At 42.1% G+C, this 24,241-nt stretch overlaps 1 protein-coding gene across 1 annotated transcript in view; it reads left to right on the forward strand.

Moving 5' to 3' along the window:
• The window catches only part of SPON1 (spondin 1), a 249,381-nt gene that overhangs the window by 133,415 nt on the left and 91,725 nt on the right, over nucleotides 1-24,241 (forward strand). The window contains exon 6 of the mRNA XM_058546026.1: nucleotides 12,721-12,869. Within this exon, the coding sequence (XP_058402009.1) occupies nucleotides 12,721-12,869 (149 nt within the window). The remainder of the gene's footprint in view (nucleotides 1-12,720; nucleotides 12,870-24,241) is intronic.

Genomic DNA, 24,241 nt, shown 5'->3' on the forward strand with positions numbered 1-24,241 from the left:
CTTTTTGTTCTTTCTTCTCCCCAAAGCCCAGTACATAGTTGTATATCATAGTTGTAGAGTTGTAACTCTTCTATGTGGGATGCCGCCTCAGCATGTCTTGATGAGCAGTGAGTAGGTCTGCGCCCAGGATCCAAACCGGCAAACCCCAGGCTGCCACAGTGGAACACACGAACTTAACCACTATGCCACCGGGACGGCCCCATTAGATATAATTTTTGCTATAGCTTTTTTGTAGATATTTTTTCATCAGATAAAGAAAGTTCCCTTCTATTCTTAGTTTGCTGAGATTTTTTTTTAAATCATGAATGGATATTGAATGTCATCAAATGCCCCTTCTGTATCTATGAAGATATTCATACAATTTTTTTTCTGTTAGTGTAATGAATTATATTGATTGAATTTTAAATGTTAAACCACCCTTATATTCTAGGAATAGACCCTACATGGTTGTGATATGGTATAATTTTTCTAAATGACTAGATATAGGGTTTGCTAATATTTTGTTTGAGGTTTCTGCATCTATGGTCATGAAAGAGATTGCGCTCCTATCTTCACTTATACCTTCAATTTTGAGCTGGAATTTTTTTACCCCAGCCTGACTCCTCTTTCATCCTATATATAGACTTGGTTCAATAGACTTTGCTTCCATTATTAGCTCAACAAACCTTCCCCAGAGCCTCTAGCTTCTCTCTCACTGGCAGAACAAAAAGCCTTCCCAAAAACAAAGCAATAATGATCCAAGTCCTGATTCAATCACTCACAGGCAATGTATCCTTTACAAATTACAGATATTCTCTAAGCTTCTGTTTCCTCATCAATGAAATGGGACTGAGAAGTAAATTAGTTAATACATATGAAAGCACCTGGTACAAATGTGTGCTCAGTAATTCCTGATTCTCATTACCTCTTCTCTCTGCTGCCTAAAAACTTTTCAAACACAGAAGAGCATTGGCTTGTTTACAAGGCATAGCCAACAGTTAAGATTCAAACCTGAAAAATGAACTAATGGGGATGGGAGAAGTCCATTCTTTCTGTTACACTCTAAAAAACAAAGTAAAGTTATTTACTGCTCCTGCTAAGTTTTTAAATAAGCTCCTAGATTTTTTAAATTAGATAAACATTGCTAGAATTTATCATCCAAAATGCTACAGTTCCTTCACTGGAGCTTCAAACTCAGGTGTTAATGGTGTATTAAACATTTGGAAGTTGTCCAGGAATATAGCCTCTCTCCCATATACAACAATGTTTATGTAGAAAAATCAGCTTAGAAGGACACTTTTAAATAAAGTTCCTCTTTCTAGAAATATAACCCCAGTGCTATTTGTCAGTGCACAATAAACCTTTAAACAGCCTCTACAGTCGCAATGGAGATGGGAGTTTGGGGATGCCCGACATTATGTTCTGGTCTCTGAGATAAGAATCAGGTGATTGGCTAGGCTTTAGAGATGTCCAAATAAATCAGCAGTCAGAAGTTAAGAGAAATTGGATTGGGAAGGCTGAGTTCAAAGAAGGCTGAAATTTACGAATGTCAAGAGCCAATACTCCCACTCTTGTCAGGGGCACTGGATAAGCACTGTTCCGTTTATCCCCCCGTACCCCCGCTGTAAAAGCTGATTCTGGTGACACCCATGGGTGACATCAGAATGACCTCCTGACTAAATCTGGGCTTGGCTCAGGCTGTGGATCCCTGGTGATGTAGAAAGAGCATGGCCTTGGCAAACCCAATGATAATCTCAGCTCTACCATTTACTAGCAGCTCAGTTCCCTCATCCATAACATGCGGATGGTAATGCCCTATCAAGTATAACCACTGTGAGAATGGAAGGATGTTAGCTAATACCCACGATGCAGGGAATGCACTCAATAAATGTTAGTGGTTGTGATGATAATGATATTGATAATAACAATGGCAACAATGATGATGACAATGACAATGGAGACAACATCAATGGCTTTGGGTGGAGGGGTGCTGAAGGAGCTTCTGCGTTCTATAAGATTACTCTGCTTGCAGAAGCAGGAGGAGCAGCCCCAGCTGGCTCTCATCTAATCTCCACACTGTTATTTTATGAATCTCTAGACCCAGACACATGATCTCAGCTGAAAGAGCCATGTTTCAATTTCCCCAAAAGCAGAGCCTGAGACAAGGACTTGGGTGCAGATAGTTTATGTAGAAGGTGATTCAGGAAGCAGGAGTGAAAGAATTAGGGGAGAAGGATAGGGGAGGAGGAGGAATCAACCTAAAAGTGCATTTTGAGGTCACTGGCATCATGCACCTCTGAAAAGTGTACAGAATGCCTTCCAGAATTGCCCACCTTCCAGAATTGTCCATTAGCACCCACCCCTCCATAGGCTGAGGATTATCTCCAGGAGCACCAACTTCCCTGCACTCCCAGGCACTTGCTTGCTGGCTAAGCGCGCTCTCAAAGCTTCAGAGAGGCTGTGAGGCAGTAAATGGAAAGAAGCACAGTATACTTGAGGTGGGCACTCACTGACAGCGTGAGTGTGTGCTCACACCTGCTTACACCTATCCTTGCTATGGCTGAAATCAGAAGTAGATGGAGGGTGCATGATACAGAGCACCAAATGCAATTGCTACAGGCCAAATCTTAGCTCAAGTGTGGGCTCTTCCTGCATGCTGTCTCCCTGAACATGTGATTCACAACTGTGAGAGACCCCAGACCCCAGTAGGGTCTATCCTCTCCCATCTCCACTTCCTGGAAGGGGCTACCTGCACAGTTGGTCCTTCCACTTAGCAATACTCAGACCTATCTCAGATTCCAGAGCTGTGCTGTCCAGTATAATAGCCACTAGACACATGTGGCTATTTACATTTAAATTGATTAAAATTAAATAAAATTTGAGCCAGCACTGATGGCCTAGTGGTTAAAGTTCGGCACGCTCTGCTTCAGCGGCCCAGGTTCAGTTCCTGGGCATGGAACCACACCACTCGTCTGTCAGTAGCCGTGCTGTGGCAGCAGCTCACATAGAAGAACTAAAAGGACTTACAACTAGAATATACAACTATGTACTGGGGCTTTGGGGAGGGAAAAAAAAAGAGAGAGGAAGATTGGCAACAGATGTTAGCTCAGGGCGAATCTTTCCCAGCATAAAGAAAAAAAGAAAGAAAGAAATAGGTAAAACTGCTGGTGGTTAAAAATACATATGTATTAAATAAAATTTTAAATTAAGTTCCTCAGTCACCCTGGCCACTCATCATTTCAAGTGCTCAATAGCCATATATGGCAAGTGGCCACCATATTGGACAGCAGAGTATAGAACACTTTTATCTTGACAGAAAAGTTCGGTTAGACAGAGCTTCTCTAGAGTGAGCCTGCCTGCGTCCAAATCCTAGCTCTACCACTTACTAGCTGGGTAGCTCTGAGCAAGTCATTTAACCTTTCCTTGCTTTAACTTCCTAATCTGTAAAATGGACTTGTTTCAAGGATTAAATAAATAATGATCTATAAAGCACATAGTAAAATCTCAGTAGGTGTTAATTATTATTATTTCCCAGTCCCTCGGGCAGTTCCTATGTGAGTCAGGCAGTTGTTAAAGAGCCTTCAGCTTTGATCCAGGCCCTAGTCCCTTGGGGCTTATCTCTGGGCTCCTAAATTATCTCCACACTCAGGATGTCCCTGCCATGTGCCCCACAAGTCTCTGAATAGAGATGCTGCTTTGGCCACTGCTTCTCTCTCAGCTTGTTTTCAGTCCCCTACCCTGACTCCAGATGGAACCTGACACCTGACTACAAGCTGTGTCAGGGACTCTACTGCCTGCTTCTGGGAACTTCTGTCAGTATGCCTGACTCATTCCGCCACCATTTTCCCACCACGTGCTCCACCCACCCAATGGGCTTCTATACCCTCTCAGTGCTGAACCACAACTAAGCTAACAACACTACTTGGAAAACCCAGCTATCCTCCAAGACCTTGCCTTTCCTAAATGGACAGGTCTTATGCATGTTCCAGTTTGCTCTCAATTCCTACCTTCCCTGGAGAAATGGAATATTAATATTAAAAGTAACATTTATTGAATGTTTATTATGTAACAGAAACTTTATTGTTTTTATATGGATTTCCTTCCGTGATACTCATAACAACCCTAGAAGGTGGTACTATTATTATTTCCATGTCACAGATAAGAAAACTGAGTCTTAGAAAACTTAGGTTGCTTGTTCAAGGTCACATAGCTAATAAATGATGGAAACAGGAATGTGGTGATGGGCCTTAAACCAGGAGGAGGTCTCTTTTTTCTTTCAAGATGTTTGAAAGAAGGATGAACTGATACATACAACAACATGAATGAATCTCAGATGTATTATGCTAAGTTAAAGAAGTAAGACTCAAAAGGCTACATACTAAATGAGTCCATTTGTATCATATTCCATAAAAGGCAAAACTGTAGGGACCAAAAACAGATCAGAGGCTGCTAAGGGCTATGGGTAGAGAAATGGAGTTGACTACAAAGGAGCACATGGCAATTTTTTTAGGTAGTAGAACCATTCTATATCTTGATTGTGGTAGTGGTTACATGATTGCATGAATTTGTCAAAACTTGCTAAACTATACATTAAAAAGGATGAATTTCATTGAATTTAAAATATACTTTTGTTTTTAAGTGGTAAATAAAGCAGACAGTAATTTTCCTCTGATTGCCCCCAGCAATTATGCAACTGTGGGAATAGAGGAGAGCAAAATTAAAAGTTTCAAAGACTTAGAGGAGTAAATGAGCTTAGGTGGGACCTCAGGATCAGACTGCAAGGATTTGAGAAGAGAATTCAAGGAGATGAAGTAGAAACAGTGAGCTTAAGTCTTCAAAAACCTGGAGGTGTAGGAAAGACAAAAGATAGGCTTTGTGGGAAGAGAGAATTGAGGGAAGATTTTTTTTTTTTTTTTTTTGCCCAGAATGAGAAAACTTGAACCCCTTTACTTCAAGAGAGAAGCTCTTCAGTGAAAAAGAGATTAAAGGTGGACCTTACCCATGTATTTACCATCTCTAGGCCTCTTCATTCTTTCATGTAGATCTGAGTTTCCATGTTTTCCTTCCCCTTCAGCCTAAAGAACTTCCTTCAATATTTACTCCGCCGCAGGTGTGCTGATAATAAATTCACTCAGCTTTTATTTAACAAAAAAGTGTTTTATTTCACCCTCATTTTTCAAGGATATTTTTGCAAGACAGAATTCAAGGTTGAGAGTCTTTTATGTCTTTTAGAACTTTAGAGGTGTCATTTCATTGTCTTCTGGTTTGTCTTGTTTTTAAAGTCAGCTGTTATTCTTTCTTTATTTTCCTGACTGTAATCTGTCTTTTATTGCCCCAAACTGCTTTTAAGATTTTTCATTGTCTCTAGTTATCATCAATTAATTACAATATGCGTGACTGTAATTGCCTTTGTTTTAATCCTGTTTGGAGTTTATTGAGCTTCTTGGATCTGTAGGTTGATTGATATTTTTCAACAAATTTGGGAGAATGTCAGGCATTATTTCTTTAAATATTTTTATAACTCAATTTCTCTATCCGCTCCTCCTGAGACTCCAGTTTCCTGTATGTTAAATTACTTATTGTTGTTCTAAAGGTCACAATATGAGACTCCCGTTCATTTTTTTTTTTTTCAAATTTTTTCTCCTGTGCTTCATATTGAATTGTTTCTATCACCCCATCTTTGTGTTTACAGATCTTTTCCTTTGCCATGTCCTAATACAAATATTACATTTTTCAGTTCTAGAATTTCATTGAGTTTTTAAAAATAGTTTCTGTTTCTCTGCTGAGAGTCCCCATCTGTTTACTTAAGTCCATCTTTTATTTAAATCCTTGAACATATTGATAATAAGTATTTTAAAGTCCTTGTATGATAATCTCAACATATCAGTCATCTCAAGAACTCTTTCTATTGACTGTTTTTTTTCATAATTATAGATCACATTTTCCTGCTTCTGCACACTTTAATAATTTTTTTTTGTATGAGGGACCTTGTAGATGCTACATTGTTGAGTGTCTAGATTTGTTGTCTCCCTTTAAGGAGTATTGAGTTTTGATCTGGCACATGGTTAATTTACTGGTATATCTGCTTGACTCACTTTCAAGGCTTGTTTTCTAAGCTTCATTAGGGTAAGTCTAGAGTAACTCTTACTCTAGGGCTAAAGCAGTTTTACTTCTAAGCTGTGGCTTTTGTAGGGTCTCATCTGAATGCCCAGAGTGGTCAGCACAGTCTCACTAACATGGATGGTTGGAAGTCCTACATCTCTAGCATTGTGTGATCTCTGGAATCTCCATTCAGCTCTTAACTCCCCAGTAACTATTCTCTCCCAGGCTTGTGGAATCTCACCCTGCACTTGTGCAGCTTAGCCTTTGGACAAAGATTTAAGGAGACTCCTAGGCATATTTCTGAACTTCCTTCTCTGAGCAACTCCCTCCTCTCTGACAATCTTTCCAATAAATCCTACCTACCTCAGCACCTCAAATTCCTATCTCTACCTCCTCAGCTCAGCCAGATTGCCAATGCTCTGCTGTGCTCCATCTTCCTGCACCACAAACAAGACCATGTCCTGGATAAACCTGGGGCTCACCTCTTGTGTTTCCCTTCTCTCAGGGATCATAGTCCTTTGCTATCTGTTTTCCAACATCTGAAAACTTGTGCTTCATATATTTTGCCCAGTTTTATAGTTGCTTATGTTCAGAAGGCTAGTCCAGTGTTATTTACTACATCAGAGTCAGAAGCAGAAGTTGTGTGAGCATATACAGATTTGGGAGTTGTCTGTAGACAAGACTATCTTATTCTCTTCTCTGCTTCACATTGTTTTCAAGATAAAATAAAAATTTGCTGTTAAATACGGACAGAGAGAACAGTTTGGTGGTTACCAGGGGGAAGAGAATTGGGGGGTGGGCACAAGGGGTGAAGGGGCGCATTTATATGGTGACTGACAAATGATAATGTACAACTGGAATATCACAATGTTATAAACTATTCTAACATCAATGAAAAATAATTTTTTTAAAAACTTACTGTTAAGATATTCATATCCCTTCATGATCTGCCTGACTGGCTTCATCACTGATCACCCCTTCCTTACAAATACATACACATAGACACACACACACACACACATTACCTTGACCTACTGGTGGTTTTCCATGTACCTCTGGCTTTTTCTTATGCTCTGCTTTTGCACATACTGGGCTTTCTGCAAAAATACCCTCCCTCCCACTCCCTAACTGCCATGCTAACTCCCACTTATCCTTCAGAATGTAGCTCAGCTGCCGTCTCCTCCAAGAAAACTTCTCTGGTACAGTCTGGGTTAAATGTCCTCTTCTTTCTTCTTTAAATTACTCTATTTTTGCCTTTATCAAAGCTGTACTGCACACACTACTTAATTGCCTGTTATGGTCTGTCCTTCATGCCATCCACCCTACCCTCCAGACTGAACATCTCAAGGACAGGGAACAATTCTGATTCTTCTCAGAGTCTCCATGGCCTAGCACAGGTTTTAGCAAACTTTTTCTATAAAGGGCCAAATAGTATATATTTTAGGGTTTGCAGGCCAGACAGTCTCTTTTGTAGCTACTCGACTCTGTCATTGTAGCATGAGAGCAGCCATAAATAATAAATAGTATGCAAAATATAAAACTTTATTGGAACAAAAACAAGCAGTGGGCTGTAGCTTGCTGATCCCTGACATAGCACATAGTCTATGCCTAGTAAATGCTCATTCAATGAATTAATTAATAGATAGAAGATTATATTGGAGGCCTCAGAGGAAATGCCAAAGAATGTAGTGAATTGCATAAGTGCAAGGGTTTTACCTGGAATGAAAAAGTGACACTTTTCTCTTGAGACCTTAAGGAAGGGAAAAAGGCTAGCTGAATGAAGAAGGCAGAAAGACAGAAAGTTGAGGAATTTCTGGCCTAATTGACAGAACTCCTCATGCAGCGTTTTTTCCAGGAGGCCCTACTGGGATGGAACCCTGAAAACTAGAACGGCTTGGTCAGAGTGAGTTCCTAAAGCAGCCAAGAGCAGGACGAGCCAGAGAGCAAGTACAAGATGTGTCCTGGGCAGCACCCAGGGGCAAACCCAGAGAAGCCAAGTTCTGTAGCCAAATCCAAAGTGTCAGAAACCAGGCAGATTCTGGAACTGAGCCTAGGATGAGAATAACAAGGGTAAGAGAGAAGTGAGATCTGAGACCACTTTTATGAATCGGGCTGGCAGGTCCACAGCATTTCTCTGTTGGTCACTGGCTGCTTGGTGCCTGGATGAGTCTGTGGATGGGTTAACCTCGGTCTTCTCAGAAGAGTTAAGTAACAAGTTCACTTACTAAGAGACGAAAGGGCGAGAGGAGGCTGAGACTTAGAGATTAGGGGAGCTCTGGTGTAGGTACTACAGCAAATTCCATAAGAGCCCAACCAGGGCCCCAAACAAAGATTTGCTGAGATATGATGGGTGAGGCTGAGGTTGGATAACGGGAGGTTGTAGCAATGCAGTCACCAAGGTTGTAGGACATCCTCCAGTGAAGTGTTATGAATGGGTATCAAGGAAATGAATGGGTGGCTTTCTGCGGGATTGGGATTGGCAGGGGAATGCAGCCACTGGCAAAGCAGGCCAGGAAATCTAGGCTGTCACTGAAGACCTGCCACATGCAGAACACTCCGGAGAATCCATCTACCATGGAACATACCTCCTCCTACTCCAGACAAAAGGCTGGACATAATTCTTTCATCAGTACTAGTCTTTTGGTATTGTTGTGAACACTAGTAATTTAGCACCAGCAACGACAACAGAAAAAGTGTCAGAAATGAGGTTACTACACATATATTCAGGATATCTCCCTGGAGTGGCTTTTCAGACAAATGCCCCTGGTTGGCTGTCAGTATCTCAAACTCACACATCTAATCATTTCTTCCTCCCAGCTTCCCACCTGCCTCTGTCCCATCTATGCCTCATCCAAGCTATTGGGAGCAAACATCTAGACTCAGATACGTGTAGGCCACTTGAACACTGCTGGACTCGGAAAGAGGCGTGCTAAACCAAAGAGCTGTGGCCTTACCTGAGAGCCGAAGGAGCTGGCGATAGTCTTGGTTTCTCTGCCCCTGCCCCCAAGACTATAAGATGAGAATGACATTGTAGTGAGGGTTGCATCTAGGAAAGCATTATACCTAACACCTAAGAGGTGTTTAATCCTCTTATCTAATTGTTCATAGAATTCCTGCTCTTACTGCCCTACCAGACTTCCCATGGGAGCCTCCTTGCAATGGGAAAGTTTCCTTGTTCCTCCACCTTCTTTTGGATTCCGCTTGTGGATTCCTACAGTGCTTTCTCTCTATAATAATACAGAGAACTTTGTATTTTATAATTCTTTAAAATTTTCATAGTTCTTTCCAAAACCAGCCCTATTAATCTGCAGAACTCTGAGAAATAGTCCAGCCTAGTAATTATTATCTCTATTTTTATAAGGTAAACTGAGGCTCTGAGAGATTGAATGACTGATTCATGGTCACAGGTGGAGGCCTGGAGCCCAAGTCTTCTGGCACTTGATCACCATGCCTCTCTCCCTACACCATTCTGCAACTGAATGACTGCCACGCACCTGACATTGTTGCCCTTTCTGATGTTGCAAATTGTTTTTCCATGGCTGCCTGCCTTGTCCCAAGGGAGGGAGTAGTCTGGTCCCTCGCCCTAGCCTAGTGCCTTACTGATATCTGTTATGTAGTTGATGTCATTCGATGTGTTGAAATTTGAATTAATTTGGTATGTTGCAAGACCATTATAGGAAACTAACAACTATTGACTAGAAGGGTGAACTGGTACAATGACATTTTATTCAAGAGTAAGAAACCACACAGATATCCCACTCTTGAGGCACCCGCTTCTCTGCACACGTGCCTTTAGACTGTGAATCCCAGGATCTGGGGAATCTGGAATTCCCTGCTCCATCCCCTGTGCTCTGTGTTCTTGTTTCTGTAATGTCCCTGACCATGCTAGATTGTAAGTAATCTGCTTACCCATCTGCTTCCCCACCCCCGGACTGTGAGTCCCTCCAGGACAAGCACCATATCTGATTTCTGTTGGTGTCCAGGGCCTGCCACTGTGCCTGGCACATGGTTAATATGAAAGCTCAATGAATAAACCAGAAAGACCCATGTGGGTCGATCCCCTAATCCCCCTATGATTGTGCTTGTTCCTTTTCACTCATCTTCTTCTGTATTATTATATATTTCTTATCTCCTATACTGAATTGAAGACAGGTTTCATGTTTTACTCATTTTTGTAAACTCCGTAACAACCAGGAAAGGAGGAAGCTATAATTATTGAGTGTCTATTGTGTGCCAGTAGTGATTGCACATATATTATCTCGTTTTTTAAAAAATTGAATTTAATTCTTATACTAGGTCAATAAGGTAGGCGTTATCATCCTTGAATTACACAGGAGGGAGCTGAGACTCAGGGAAATAAAGTAATTGGAATTTGACCAAGTTTACACAGCTAATAAGTCACAGTGCCAGGATTTGAATCCCTGTCTGCTGGCTCTGAGACCAATGCCTTTCTTTTTTGTTGTTGTTTAGTGTTTGTTTTTTAACAGCATATGGGATATCTGCGTGCATTAGCCCAGTAGGTGTCAGGAACTCTGCTGCTCTGAGACTTGAGTTTAATCACATTGAATCAAATCTGTGCAAGCCTGCTCCCAGATGCTTCAAGCACGTATAACTGCCACCTTCCCATTTGATTATTTGGATGAAATGCTTCAGGAAACATGTACTAAGCACTCGCAATGCATCAGGCACAGTCTAGGCACTGGGAATACAGTCCTGAAGACAGGCTCCCTCAGGGATCTTATAGTCTCGTGGGAAAACAGACGTGTAACAGTGATCAGAAATGTAATTTGTGTATGGGGAGACAGAAGACAAGGGCTTAGATCGGTCTAGGGTGGTCTTGGGAGGCTTCTGGGTAAATCATGAAGGAAGAATGAGTTGGCCAAGCCAAGAGGAGGAAAGCACAGAGGGAACAGCATGTGCTAAGCCCCTGAGGTACAAAATTGCCTATAGGATAGGTCTGGAACAAGGGACATTTTGGTGGAACAGAGCAGGGGGAGCAAGAGATGCTGAAACTGGTCTCCTTGTGTTCACATCATGAAACAAAGGTCACAACTGGCTCCTAGCCCTTGCCCCTACATAAGCAGCGCTCTTGACTTAGATGACAGGTAGGACATTCTCCCCACTCAGGAAGTGAGTTAGAGAAATAGCTGAAGCATCTCCATCTGTCTTCTCTAGGGACATGACGGATAAAAACAGAGTTCGCATTTCTCTGAGTGTAGGAAATAATGAGCAAGCAATTGGGCAGACCCCCATGGTGATGTCATCTGCCTGAGATGGGGCATGGCTGCCCTCAGCGGGACAGGAGGGTGGTGTTGTGCCCATGTTCTTGAGGTGCCCCTGGAGCAGAGGGCCCTGGGGTAGCAGGTGGCAGATGTAAACAGGATCAGGCCTGTTCAGAATCATTTACTTAAGTGGTGGGTGGAGTGGAGAGCTCTGCCCACTCTGGGCCACAGGGTGGGAAACTGCAAATGTCAGTTGGGTCCACCCAGTTCGAGTTTTCCTTTTTGCTATGCTTGCAGATCTTTAACTTCATAAAACCAACCAAAGAATGGCGGGGAACTGAGACAACCTATGATGAAGTGTATGTAACTTAGGGATAAATATGTATGTATGTGTATTCATCACATGCAAACACAAATTTAGTGTAGTGCTGGTGTTGACTCTCTGTTCCTCTCCTTCCTCCCCCTGTGACTGAAAAATCTTCAGGTTAAGGTCTGTCTTGGTCTTGCCCAGATTTTATTCTATTCTCGCCTGTGTTATCAATTAATTCCTTCCTGCAGCCAACTACAGTCATCATCACACATCACCCTCACCAAACCACTGTGGACTGGTCGCTTGCTCATATCCAAACTGCCTCTCCCATCCTCTAACATGGCTATCCCACCTACCCCTCCTTCTGGAAGGTACATGAAAGCCAGCTAAAGACAACAGTGCTTATTCCCGAGAATTGCTAAGTCTATTCCCCACTCACTCCCTTTACCTTTTGATCCTCGCTCACCTCCCCAGCTCTACACCCCTGCTCCCTCTAATGCATTCTTCACACTGCTGCCTGGATGATTTATCTAAAATTCAAATGCAATTGTGTTACTCCCCTGCTCAGAACCCTTCAGTGTTTTCAGACCCTTTCAAATGACATCCAAACTCCTGAAGCATTTGGAACAAGGCCATCCATGAGCAGGCTCCTTCCTACCTCCCTGGCATCATTTCCAACTCTCCCCTGACAGTCTGTGAGACAGCAATGCTAAATTACTTGTGGATCCCCAAACACACACAATGTTATTTAATGTTTCTGAGTCTGCCAGAAATAGCCTTTCCTCTCTATTCTGTCTTACAAATTGGATCAGCCTTCAAAATTCTCTGTCCTCTTCTCTGAGACCCTCCCAGACAGAAATCATCATTCTGGGCTGCCTCTGTGTCTTGTTCAAGCATCTACCATTGCCCTGTTTGCATATTCCCAAGCCTTACTTGCTTATAGGGACTGTCCTACTCATCACTGATTAGCACAGGACTTAACACAGAGCAGGTGCTTAGCCAGCGCTGGTTGAATTGTTGTCCAATTATACCTCCTCCCCATCATTTAAGGGATTCATGTTTTAGCCACAGCGACACTGATACCTGCATCCTGATTGGCTTTCCCAGGTCGGGCCAATCACTGGTCTGCGATCATTGGCGGATCCCACTCCAAGAATTATGTGCTGTGGGAGTATGGAGGATATGCAAGCGAAGGCGTCAAACAAGTTGCAGAATTGGGCTCACCAGTCAAAATGGAGGAAGAAATTCGGCAACAGGTAAGAAAAACAATCACAGAATGACCAAAAATCAGAAAGGCAGTCAAGGCATCTCCTTAGATATTTTTCCCAGCAGCTTGAAATTTACAGTACTATGTGCTGGAAAATTGGTATCATAGGAAGTGACATCTATTCGCTTGAGTTTTGGGGGATTAATATTAAGTAGAGGACAGAGGCACAAAAATCTATCTTGTTGTCTCGGATTTTCCCTGACTGCATTTGTGTTTTCTTCAGCTTGTGCTAAAAGCTGCTGCTGTGGCCACATTTTGGGGATGCTATGTCTCTGGTCTCCTGGGACCCGATGCAGTGGATTACAGTTTTCTTACTGTGATCTTCTAGAGGGTTGGGGGAGTGACATTCAAGCTGTCTAAGCCAGAATCGCCATTTCCGAAAATAAAAGTTTGTCGGCACATGCTTGTTGCAACTATGTCTTGAGGTGTTTGATAAATTAGTTGGTTATTAGTCGTAATCATTATGGACTGAGTATCTTTTATGTACCATGTACTATGTCATGTGGACCCAGGAGCTGTACCATTCTTTAGGTCCCCACTCATACCACTGAGAGATAAGGGAGAAATAGCCTGTCATTCTTTCCGATTTGTTTGACTGGCAGTGCCATTATCCTTCATCAAATCTCTAGGAAGAGGGTGATGAGGGATCTTGAAAGAAGAGCTGTGGTTTTTCTATTGCCGTTCACAGGCTGTATTGTAGAGAGGTGACAGTCCAGTTTTGGCCGTCACTACCCACAAAAACCATTTGGGCCTGACAGAGCTTGGTGGTCAGCCATGTCTCCCTACCCACAAGTGCTCAGGAGGGAGTAAGGAAAGAGCAAACCCTGTTGCTCTGCTTGCACTCCCATCCCACGTCTCCTGAGACAATGTAGGAGGCCCCAGAGACACTGGGCTCGTGAGTCACGATGTGCGTGTGCTCAGAGGCCTGAGCAGCACAGGAGACCAAGCACAGCGGAGGCCCCCAGTGCTCCTCCTTGAAGTCTACCACCTGGACTCCAAGCTCCTACAAACCCTAAATTGAATGCAACAAAGGTCACCCTGACTCCTACTGTAATCCCCCGAGGAATCCTTTTGGACCAGAGTCAAAAAATGCCCAGGAATTAGCTTATGTTTCTGATTAATTTGATTTAAAGTCATTTCTCCATTCTTAAAAAAAAATATTTGACCAGATGTTTTAAGATTGCATGCTATTCATCACAGGTTTATCTGCCCAACTACTTGGCGTTTCTCTCTCTGGCTGCCATGCCTCATACCTAGCGTCACTCATGCAGGCTGCAGCACAGCCACATTCATCTGCAAGGTCGTGGAGAGCTCCATATTGGTCCTAGTCTATCCAGCCTGTCCTTTGTTTGGCATCCTGAGGGTTCATGTTCCTAGTCCTCAAGCACGGAATTGTACACTGGCTTGTCAAGTTCTGTTGTGTGGTATGATGAAAACCATTTTTTACAAATAAGAGTTGAAATAAGGAAGTTTGCAAATAAATTTGATCAAGGTCAATGCCATCTTCATAATAATGCCAGTCTTACTCATTGGCTATTTTGAGAGGTTTCTGGAGAGAAGGGAAGCATGCACAAGTAGTGAGAAACTGGGACCACATTGTGCCAGTGACCATTACCTGTCATGTGTCATAGCAGTGAAAAGGTTGAAAAATGATAGATGGGACCCCCCAGCCTTAGAATGTCCCCCTTAGGAAAACGTTCTTTGCTTGATGTGTTCCTAAACAGCACACACGTGGGATTAGCTTCTGTACTACACAGTCTGCCTATCCCAGCTGGCTAGTGTTCCTGACATTAAGTCACGGTAATAAGTTTAATTATGGGTACTGCATAGAGGAGTTAAAAATCCCACTGAGCATGTCTCAGGGTCCCCTTTCAGGCCCCCTGGTGCCAGATGTCTGATTTTAGCTGTCACATCTAGTCTGAGAGGACAATGTTCTTATTCTAGTTTTACAGAAAAGGAGACTGAGGCACAGTCAATAGCTTGAGAATACCAGAACTTGAACCCAAGTCTGTCTGGCTCCAAAGCCTGGACCCAGTATCAGATACAAAATTTTCAGGGCCTAGTGTAAATGCAGAGTCACTTGTTCAAATCAAGAATTTCAAGACTGTGACCCTGTGAATTTCACAGCACGGGGCCCTGGGAGTTTGCAGGTTGCACACCCATGAAGCTGGCCCTGCCCGTCCAGCTTCCCTACCCCACATAGCTGCCCCACGGAGAAACTTGTCTCCAGCCTCTGAAATAAGCCCTGTTTCCATTGCTCCACTAGCAATGCACCAAGCTCCCCAGCTGCTTGGAAAGTCGGTTGGATAGAGTGATTTCAGGGTCCCCTCACTCCAAACAATTCCTGGTTCTAAATATTCTTCTCTGCAAGCACACAGTTTATTATATTTTTCTGTAAGTCAAGTAAGAAACAACATAAAAAGGAGAAAGAATATGAATCCTCCTAGAATATAAAAGTGTCCTCTGTGTAACCGAGAACTTGTTTGAACACACTACAAACTAACACGGCGTTCTCAGCCTTTAATAACTTATATCCCACCAATCACTCTATCAAAGAACCTGAGTCCAACCAGGATGAAAATCAAAAGCCCTCTTTTCCCAAGAAAGGCATTTATATGCTTACTAGCATTCTCTTATGATAGACTTATCGCCAACTGCAAGTTTCAAGGGTGTTAAAAATCACAGTAGATATGGTTTGAGGTAAATCTTATGCTAATAGCTTTCAAACACAAATGAACAAAAATAATAATCCCATTAGTAGTGGAGAATTGTAATAATATTATTATGTATAAATTTTAATGTTACTATAACTGCAAAACACCAAGAAACTCAATGAAAAATTACAGCAGCATTATTGGCAATAATGACCCTGCTGGCCAGAGTAAGTGGGAGGAGGGCACAATGCACACTTCTTAGCAGGGGGACAGAGGCAAATGTGTCCTGGTGGGGACTGTGGATTAGCCCAAGGCAGGTGGAGGCAGTAGGAAATGGCAGATCACACTTGTGGGTAGACCCAGCAACTGAAAGTGAGCTGATATGTACTCATTGTTATGAAAAAGTTACACTAAGACCATTTCTACTTCATTAAGCACTCATTTATGGCATGGGCACTAGATGTACTAGGTGTCTGGTTCTCTGCTGGATGCTGGCCCAAAAATGGTGCCCCTGAATCATTCACTATGTTACACATGCTAGAAAGGTAGGCATCGTTCTTGATTCTACCCCCTGTCTGAATTTCTGCCTTCTCTCTTAAATTCATCCAGTCACTCCCTCATCAGCACCGCCCATCTAAACCATCTTCATGTCTTGCCAAAATTGTTGCACTACCCTCCTGATCTCCCCGCCTCCAATCCTCTTCCTGTTATCCATACTGCCCAAGGCCACTTTATAAAACACAAATCTGATCATGCCACTCCCTCAATTAAGATATTTAATGCTCCTAACTGACCCTAGGATAAAGTCCAAACTCCTTATCATAGCTTGAAAACCCTCCATGATCCAGCCTTGTCTTACTTCCCCCATCTTATTTCTTGTTGCAGCTCTGAGGTTTGCCCATGCAGAACCTCTTTCAGTCTCTCCAAAGACCATGCCCTTCTTGCATCTGGGCCTTCTCTCAGCCTCCAACATCTTCCAGTTCCCCTTTAAGTAGAGAACTTCTATTTATCCTTCAGGACTCGGCTTAAATGTTGCTTCTTCCTGGGAGCCTTCCCAAATTCTTTACAAAATTGGTCCCCTTGCCAGGTTCTCCCATAGCACCCTGTACCTCCCCTATCATTACCATCATCACATTTACTGTCAGTCCTTGTTTGATGTCTCTCCCTCACTAAACTGGAAAGTTCAAATCTGTGCTTCCATCACTATATCCTCTGAGTTGGGTATAGTGTTAGTTGCTTCATAATTGTTTCTTGGGTATATTAACTTATTCATTCAATAACTTTACTGAACACCTACTAAATGCCAGGCATTAGAGATACAACAGTGATCAGATCATTCCATGCCTTCATGGAGTCTAACAGAGAAGACAAGGAAAAAATGGTTAAATAATTATAAATTATCGTAAGTGAAAAGAAACCAACAAGAGGTGACATAGTGGTAGGGATGGACCTTTTTAGATAAAGTGGTCAGGGAGCATCTCTTTGAGGAGTGACCATTAAGTGACACCCAAAAGAAAAGCACAAGGAAAAGATCATTCTAGATGGTGACAACAGCATGTGCAAAGACCCTGAAGTAGAAAAGAGCTTATTGTGCTTGAAGAACTAAGAGAAGACTGGTGTGGCAATAGGAGAGAGAGTGAGTGGGTGTGGGGCACAACATGAGACCAGAGACCTGAATGAAGGACCACGTTATCTCCACTCGGGAGAAATTCCCAGATTGGGTGGGACAGGCAGATCCATAAATAACTATTGCCGTACAATGTACTTGTTTCTTTAGGAGAATCTCTGCATCAGCTCAGTCTTTCATGTTTCCAGATGTCCACCTAATATCTCCAGTGCCTAATAGAGTGTCTCACACATAGCAGGTGCCCCACAAATACCTGAATTGATTAATTGACAAGCGAGCCATGAATGTCTCTTGCATAAAACCATGAGCTGTGAATGGCCACTCATTCATGAAAAATGCACTAGAAACAACACTGCAGCTTTTATATTTCTCTGGATTCAAGGCTTCCCTGACTGTAAGAAGTCAGATACTGGTGGACCCTAATATAGGCATTATTTCATCTTCAGGAGGCCTGGCTTTGGCAGATTACTCAAGCCAGCCAGCAGGGTTATTGCACCACCTGTGGCTCAAGAATCAATACACAAGCAGGTGTTCTTTTTCTTTAAAGTTGAAACAGTTTATAAGGCTCTGAGAACCAGCAGAAAAGGTTTGAGAATTTTCTTTTCTCATCTCCTTTAAATCCTTGGAGATAATAGATATCCACTAAACTTTTATTTTTCCTGATTTTTCTAAACTTTTAATCACTTTCCTCTAATTAAAACCATTGACTGATTTTTGATGTTTTCCGTGGACATAACATGCTGCCTCATCTGGTTGAGAAAGTCTCACACACACACACACACACACACATATTACCAATTTTATTTATAATAGTAAAGCTCCAATGATCTTCAGTGCCTGTGAGAAGTAGTAATGTATAATAGCTGTAAGTGTTGGCTCTGAGTCAAGATTTTCTGGGTTCAAATCCTGGCTCCATCACTTACTTACTGTTTGACCGTGGGCAAGTTACTTAACCCCTGTGTGCCTCAGTTTCCACTTCTATGAGATGAGGATGGTAATAGTGCCAACTCCATAATTACCGTGAGGACTAAGTGAGCTGACAACTATAAAGTGCTTGGAGCAGAGCCTGCCCCGTAGAAAGCGCTCACTAAACATTACGTGTCATTACTACGTTCTCATTCTTGGGTCTCTGTTTCCTCATCGGTAAAATGAAGGGTTTGTCCTAAGACCTAAGAGCCCCTGCAAGAGATAGAAAAGTTAATGATTCTAATTGTTCAAGTTCGTCACATCACTCCTCAGCCTGAGAACACCTACAAGGTAAGGACACAACTCCTTTGCCATCCCCCAGACTCTGTCTCTGCCTGGCCCTCCTCCTGCTGCTCAACAATGTCATCTTCTGAGAGGCCCTAACCCTCTATCCCAAAGTCGACCCTAAACAACTTGAGGACAATAACCACATCCTCATATCAAAAAGGAGCCACAATAAAACTCCATGCCCATTCCAACTCTATTCCTGTGCTCATGCTCTTCCCTTTCCTTGGAATAGCCTTGCCTGGATACCCACAGGAGCTAGTTCAATGCCATCTCCAGAACAAGGCCTAGAGACAGCCAAGACCAGGAGATCTTCCCATATGCAACAGGACACCAGCCAGGGGGTGGAAATGCGGACAAGGCTGCCAGCCTAAGGAAGGAGGTGGTCTAGTGAAGTCTCTTGATTGTAAGTAACAGGAACCCACTCAAACTAACTCAAGAACAAAGGAAACTATATTGTAGGGAGAAAGTAGAATCATGAGAACACAAGTTAATACTGAGTACAAAGAAGCCTGATGAGAGCTATAACTGGAAGGCGTCAGGCTGAGGAAACCACTGCCGCTGTCCCCTCCCCACCCACCCCTCTGCCCCAGAGTCCTGTGGTCTTTTCTATGCTCTTCTCTGTGAGTCTCTTCCCCCATCCTTTCCCAATAGACTTGCTGTCCATGCTTATTTATGTTGCACATAGCCCAAAATTGTGGCTATACAACTTTCTTCCTGTCTTCCCGTAGCCAACGGAGCAGTTCTGGTGACTCTTAGTTGAAACACGGGAAAGACAGATTGATCATTGGACAGTCTGTGAAAGGGTGCCCCCTGCATCAGATATCTACCCCTCATCCAATGAGTGACTACTGCCATGTTAAGAACCACCCAGCCTATTACTCTACATAGGGGCTGTGGGTAGGGCAGTTTATACTAAAAGGAGAATTAAAGGTAGAAGGTAAATTGATTGAGTGGCTTGGCAAGAATGAAACCGAGTCTCAGAACCCCAGCCAAACGACCAGAATTCAGGGCAGGATGTCAATTCCACAGGAAGGAGGAGCACTAACGTGAGCAGAGGCTCAGCGCAAAAGAGAGGGGAGATCAGCAGAACACCAGGACGCGGAGCTAAGCCAACTGGGCGAGAAATGCTGTGTCTAGAGATTTGTTCAGACATTGAGGTGGGACCAGGGACATCACTAGACCTAAGCATAACGATTTGGAAAGGCAGAGATCAAAGAAAGAGTATGGGGGCCGAGAGCATTGTCAAGACCACTTATTTGCCCTTGCCACCTTGCATTGTTACTTAAGAACCATGAAAACAGTACAGGGGGCAAGTAGGTAAGCTTTAAGGTGGCTTCCTAAGTCTTTGACCTTGAGTAGATTACCTAACTAACCTTCACTGAGCCTTAGATTCTTCATTTGCAAAATGGTGATAATGAGAATATGAGCTGCTTATGTTGGCTATGAAATAATACACATACAGTACCTGGCTTAAAGTATAAGCCCATTACTACTCTTATTATTGGGACAAAAAATTAAATTTGAAGGATTTATAATCCCCTTCTATGAAGATGCCTTGATTTTATTGGGTGGAAATGCAATTGAAAGAAGAGGTAAACTGTGCTACCTAAAAGCTGCTAGAGAATGAAGACCAGGAAAAAGGAGAAGTGAGCAGAGAAGTAAGGCCAGGAAGCTGAAACAGAACTAGAATTTTAAGGAGTGAGAAGAGACCTATATGAGCAGCTGCCATTTGGAGTGGAAATCAGGGAGAGAAGGAAGGTCCAAAGTAGACTTAGTGAATTTGATTTCTAAAAGAAGAGACATCAGGGGCCCACCCGGTGGCGTAGTGGTTAAGTGCACGTGCTCCGCTTCAGCAGCCTGGGGTTCGCAAGTTCGGACCCCGGGCGCCGACGACGCACCGCTTGTCGAGCCATGCTGTGGCCGCGTCCCATATAAAGTAGAGGAAGATGGGCACACGTGTTAGCCCTTTTTGCTTCCTCAGCAAAAAGAGGCAGATTGGCGGTGGATGTTAGCTCAGGGCTAATCTTCCTCACACACAAAAAAAATTTTTTTAAATACAATAAAAAAGAAGAGACATCAAAAGAGAATATTTAGCAGTACACTTTGCAGAACATTGTGTGATGTAATTTACCCTCTGCTGCCTCTGCAAGAAACATTCAGTAAAGACCTACAATACTTTTCAAGGCTTCTTGGAGTCAGATTGGGTGTCATTTTTTAGGTGAGTCAGCCGGCTGCACATGGCCCGCAGGGATGCCCAATTTTATTTCAGTTACATTAATACTATCATCCACACCTCCTTTGTCCTTCCCCATCTCATTCAAGGCTTAACTCTATGGAATGTGTGTAAGTGGGCACTTGTGGTTGATAGAAATCAAGTGATACTGGGGTGGGAGCAGGAAAGGAGTTAAATAAAGATTCTCAGATACAGAAATTAGAACATCATTTGAAAGGTATAATTTGAGTCATATGAAACCTCTTGTTTGCTTTCTGTTGAGTCTTCAAACAAATCCAAATCACAGTAGGACAAGTAGCCAGAGTGATTCAGTGATGACACCCATTCTTGAATAAAACTGGCACAGGCTGCCTTTGTTGGAAGGATGCAGAGCCTGCCTCTTAGCAGCAACTTAGAAGTTTTACACCAGAGTATCACCGATTCCTGGGAATTTTTCTGAGAATCTCTCCATGAGGGAAATGTGGGACAATTTTATTCAACACTTATATATTATTTAACTCACTAAAAATTTAGTTTTACAGCAACTGAGCCAAAATATTGCAAAACAGAGGGCAAATTTAAATGGGGAATAATTAATAAATTGCCTTAAGATTTAGAGGGCAATTTGGCAATATCTATCAAAATTGTACATATTCTTTTTTTTTCTTTTTTTTTTTTGTGAGGAAGATCAGCCCTGAGCTAACATCCATGCTAATCCTCCTCTTTTTGCTGAGGAAGACCAGCTCTGAGCTAACATCTATTGCCAATCCTCCTCCCTTTTTTTTTTTTCCCCCAAAGCCCCAGTAGATAGTTGTATGTCATAGTTGCACATCCTTCTAATTGCTGTATGTGGGACACGGCCTCATCATGGCTGGACAAGCGGTGCATCGGTGTGTGCCCGGAATCCGAACCCAGGCCGCCAGTAGCGGAGCGTGCACACTTAACCGCTAAGCCATGGGGCCGGCCCTACATATTCTCTTTTTATTGTGAAAAAATGCATACCATAATATTTACCATCTTAACCATTTTTCAGTGTACAGTTCAGTAGCGTTGAGTATATTTACATTATTGTATGTATACTTTGTAGCTCGACATAGGCATTCTATATCTAGGAATTTGTCTTTTAGAAATATTCTCACATAAAGGTGTTTGAGGAAGGATATTGAAGACAACATTGTTTATAAAAATAAGAGATGGAAAGAAGCAATTTTTTAAATCAATAGAGGACATATTAAAAATCCTGGCTGCTTTTATATAGTTAAATACCATGCAGGTATTAAAAAGAATAAGGCAGATCTGTACTAATATAGAATGCTCCCCACTGCATGTTGTCAGGTGGGAAAAAGAAGAAGAGTGTCTCTAGCTTGCTGCCATCTGGGAAAAAAGGCAAGTGGGTCGAAGTCAAATGATTATATGCATGTATAACATTTTATATGCATGGACTCTCTCTATGAACACGCACCAGGAACACACTGTCTCTAGAGCAAACTGGGAGAATAGGGGTCAGAACTGAAAGGTGTGTTCACATTTCACCATATGCCCTTTTGTACTGTTTGTACATATACATGTTACCTTTTTAAAAGAATATTATTTAAATAAACAAGGAGAACTTTGATAAGAAACTGAATATTCCAAAAAACCAATACTCCAAACTTAATCTGTAAATTTAATGTGCTCTCCCCCAAAATATCAAATACTTTTTAAATTATACAGGCTGATTCTATGGAAATGAAAAACTAAATAGTCAAGAATAGCCAGAAAACATCTGAAAGAGAATGATTTGGAGGGAGAGGACTAGCCAAACCAGATACTAAAAACTACGTTATAAAACTACATTAAATAAAACTGTGTGAAGCTAGAGCATGAGTAGACAGATTAATAGAATCTAATAGAAAGTCCAGAAATAGACCCAAATTCATTTGAAATTAAGTATATGAAAAAAGTATAATTTCATATCACTTGGGGAAAGGTAGATTATTTAATAAATGTTAATGGCACAGCTGGAAGCCGTGAAAAAAATAACTTGCTCCATACCTCCATCCTTAAATGAAAATAAACTCCAAATATATCAAAGATTTAAAAGTTTAAAAATGAAGACATAAAAGCAGTAGAAGAAAACATGAGAAAATCATTTTTATAATCTAGAGCAAAGCCCCTTCCAAGCATGTCACAAAACTCAGAGGTCATAAAAGCAGAGATTGATAAAGTAAACTAAAAGCATTTTTAATTGTGGAAAATATTATTTAAAAATATTAAAGATAAAGGACAAAGTAAGGGGAAATATTTATAGCCCATTTGTTGTGAGTGCCGTGGAGTCAATTCCGACTCCTAGTAACCCTGTGGACAGCACAGCTGAACCCTGCCCGGTCTTTTGGCGCCATCCTCTCACCTTCTGGCGCTCTATCAGACAGTGATCCACTGCTATTCATAGGGTTTTTATGGCCAGTTTTTTCAAAAGTGAGTAGCCAGGTCCTTCTTTCTAGTCTATCTTAGGCTGGCAGCTCTGCTGAAACCTGTCCACCATGGGTGACCCTGCTGGTATTTGAAATACCGGTGGGATAGCTTTTAGCATCACAGCAACATGCAGCCGCCATAGTATGACAACTGACAGATGGGTGGTATGGTTCCCTGGCCAGGAAACAAACCTGGGCTGTGGCAGTGAGAGCACCAAATTTTAACCAGTAGACCATTAGGGCTGGCCATTTGTAGCCCACATAAACCAATAAACCAATAGAAATATGATCCAAACTCATGGATACTTCTCAGTAAAGGAAATTAGATGACTTTTAGACATTTTAAAAGATGCTCAACCTTATTTGAAATTACAGAAATGCAAATTCATTCCACAGAGCTACAGTTTTTGATCTATTAGACTCGTGATAACCATATGTTGATGGAGGTGTCGAAAATAGACGCTTTCATATGCTGATGGTGGCAGTGCCGATTGGGGAACTCTGTGGAGGGCACACTTCTCTGAGTCAGTGGCTCCTATCCAGGAATTTATATCTGCAGATATACTCACATACAGGAACATGCTATTTACTGGGCATTGCTTATAACAGAAAGAGTGGGAAAACTTAAATATCCATTAATAGGGGACCAGTTAAATTAAAATGAGAATTTGAGATTAGACATAGACAAGACAAATTGTTTAGTTAAAAAAGAAAGTGCAGCAGATTATTTATGGTTGTTCCATTTGTGTTATCTTGTTAAAGACGTGTGCTTACATCTCCTGACGAGTATGTAAGAGTTTGAATAGTGGTTACCTCTAAGACATTGTGGGATATGAAGAGGAGGGAACGTTTTAATGTATGCCTTTCATGCCTTTTGAATGTTATACCATGTTATTGCAATACCTATTCAAAAAGTGATGATTTTATAGTTGAAATAAAAAAGAAATAAGCCAAACACCTAAGCTTAGGGATCTTTGAAAGACACCACATAAGAAAGCACAATGTGTGTCCTTGGTGGATTGTTCTCACCCTGGTGACCGACAGAGCTTGTCTGGACTCTGGTCATGGAGTCAGGCCAATGTGGTGCCAGTGTGCACTGAAAACCCCCCTGAGCACACCGTCACAGGGACTGGGCTGTTCAGAGGTAGAGATTTATCATCC

The sequence above is a fragment of the Diceros bicornis genome, chromosome 7 (genome assembly GCF_020826845.1).
Source record: "Diceros bicornis minor isolate mBicDic1 chromosome 7, mDicBic1.mat.cur, whole genome shotgun sequence".
Lineage (NCBI taxonomy): Eukaryota > Metazoa > Chordata > Mammalia > Perissodactyla > Rhinocerotidae > Diceros > Diceros bicornis.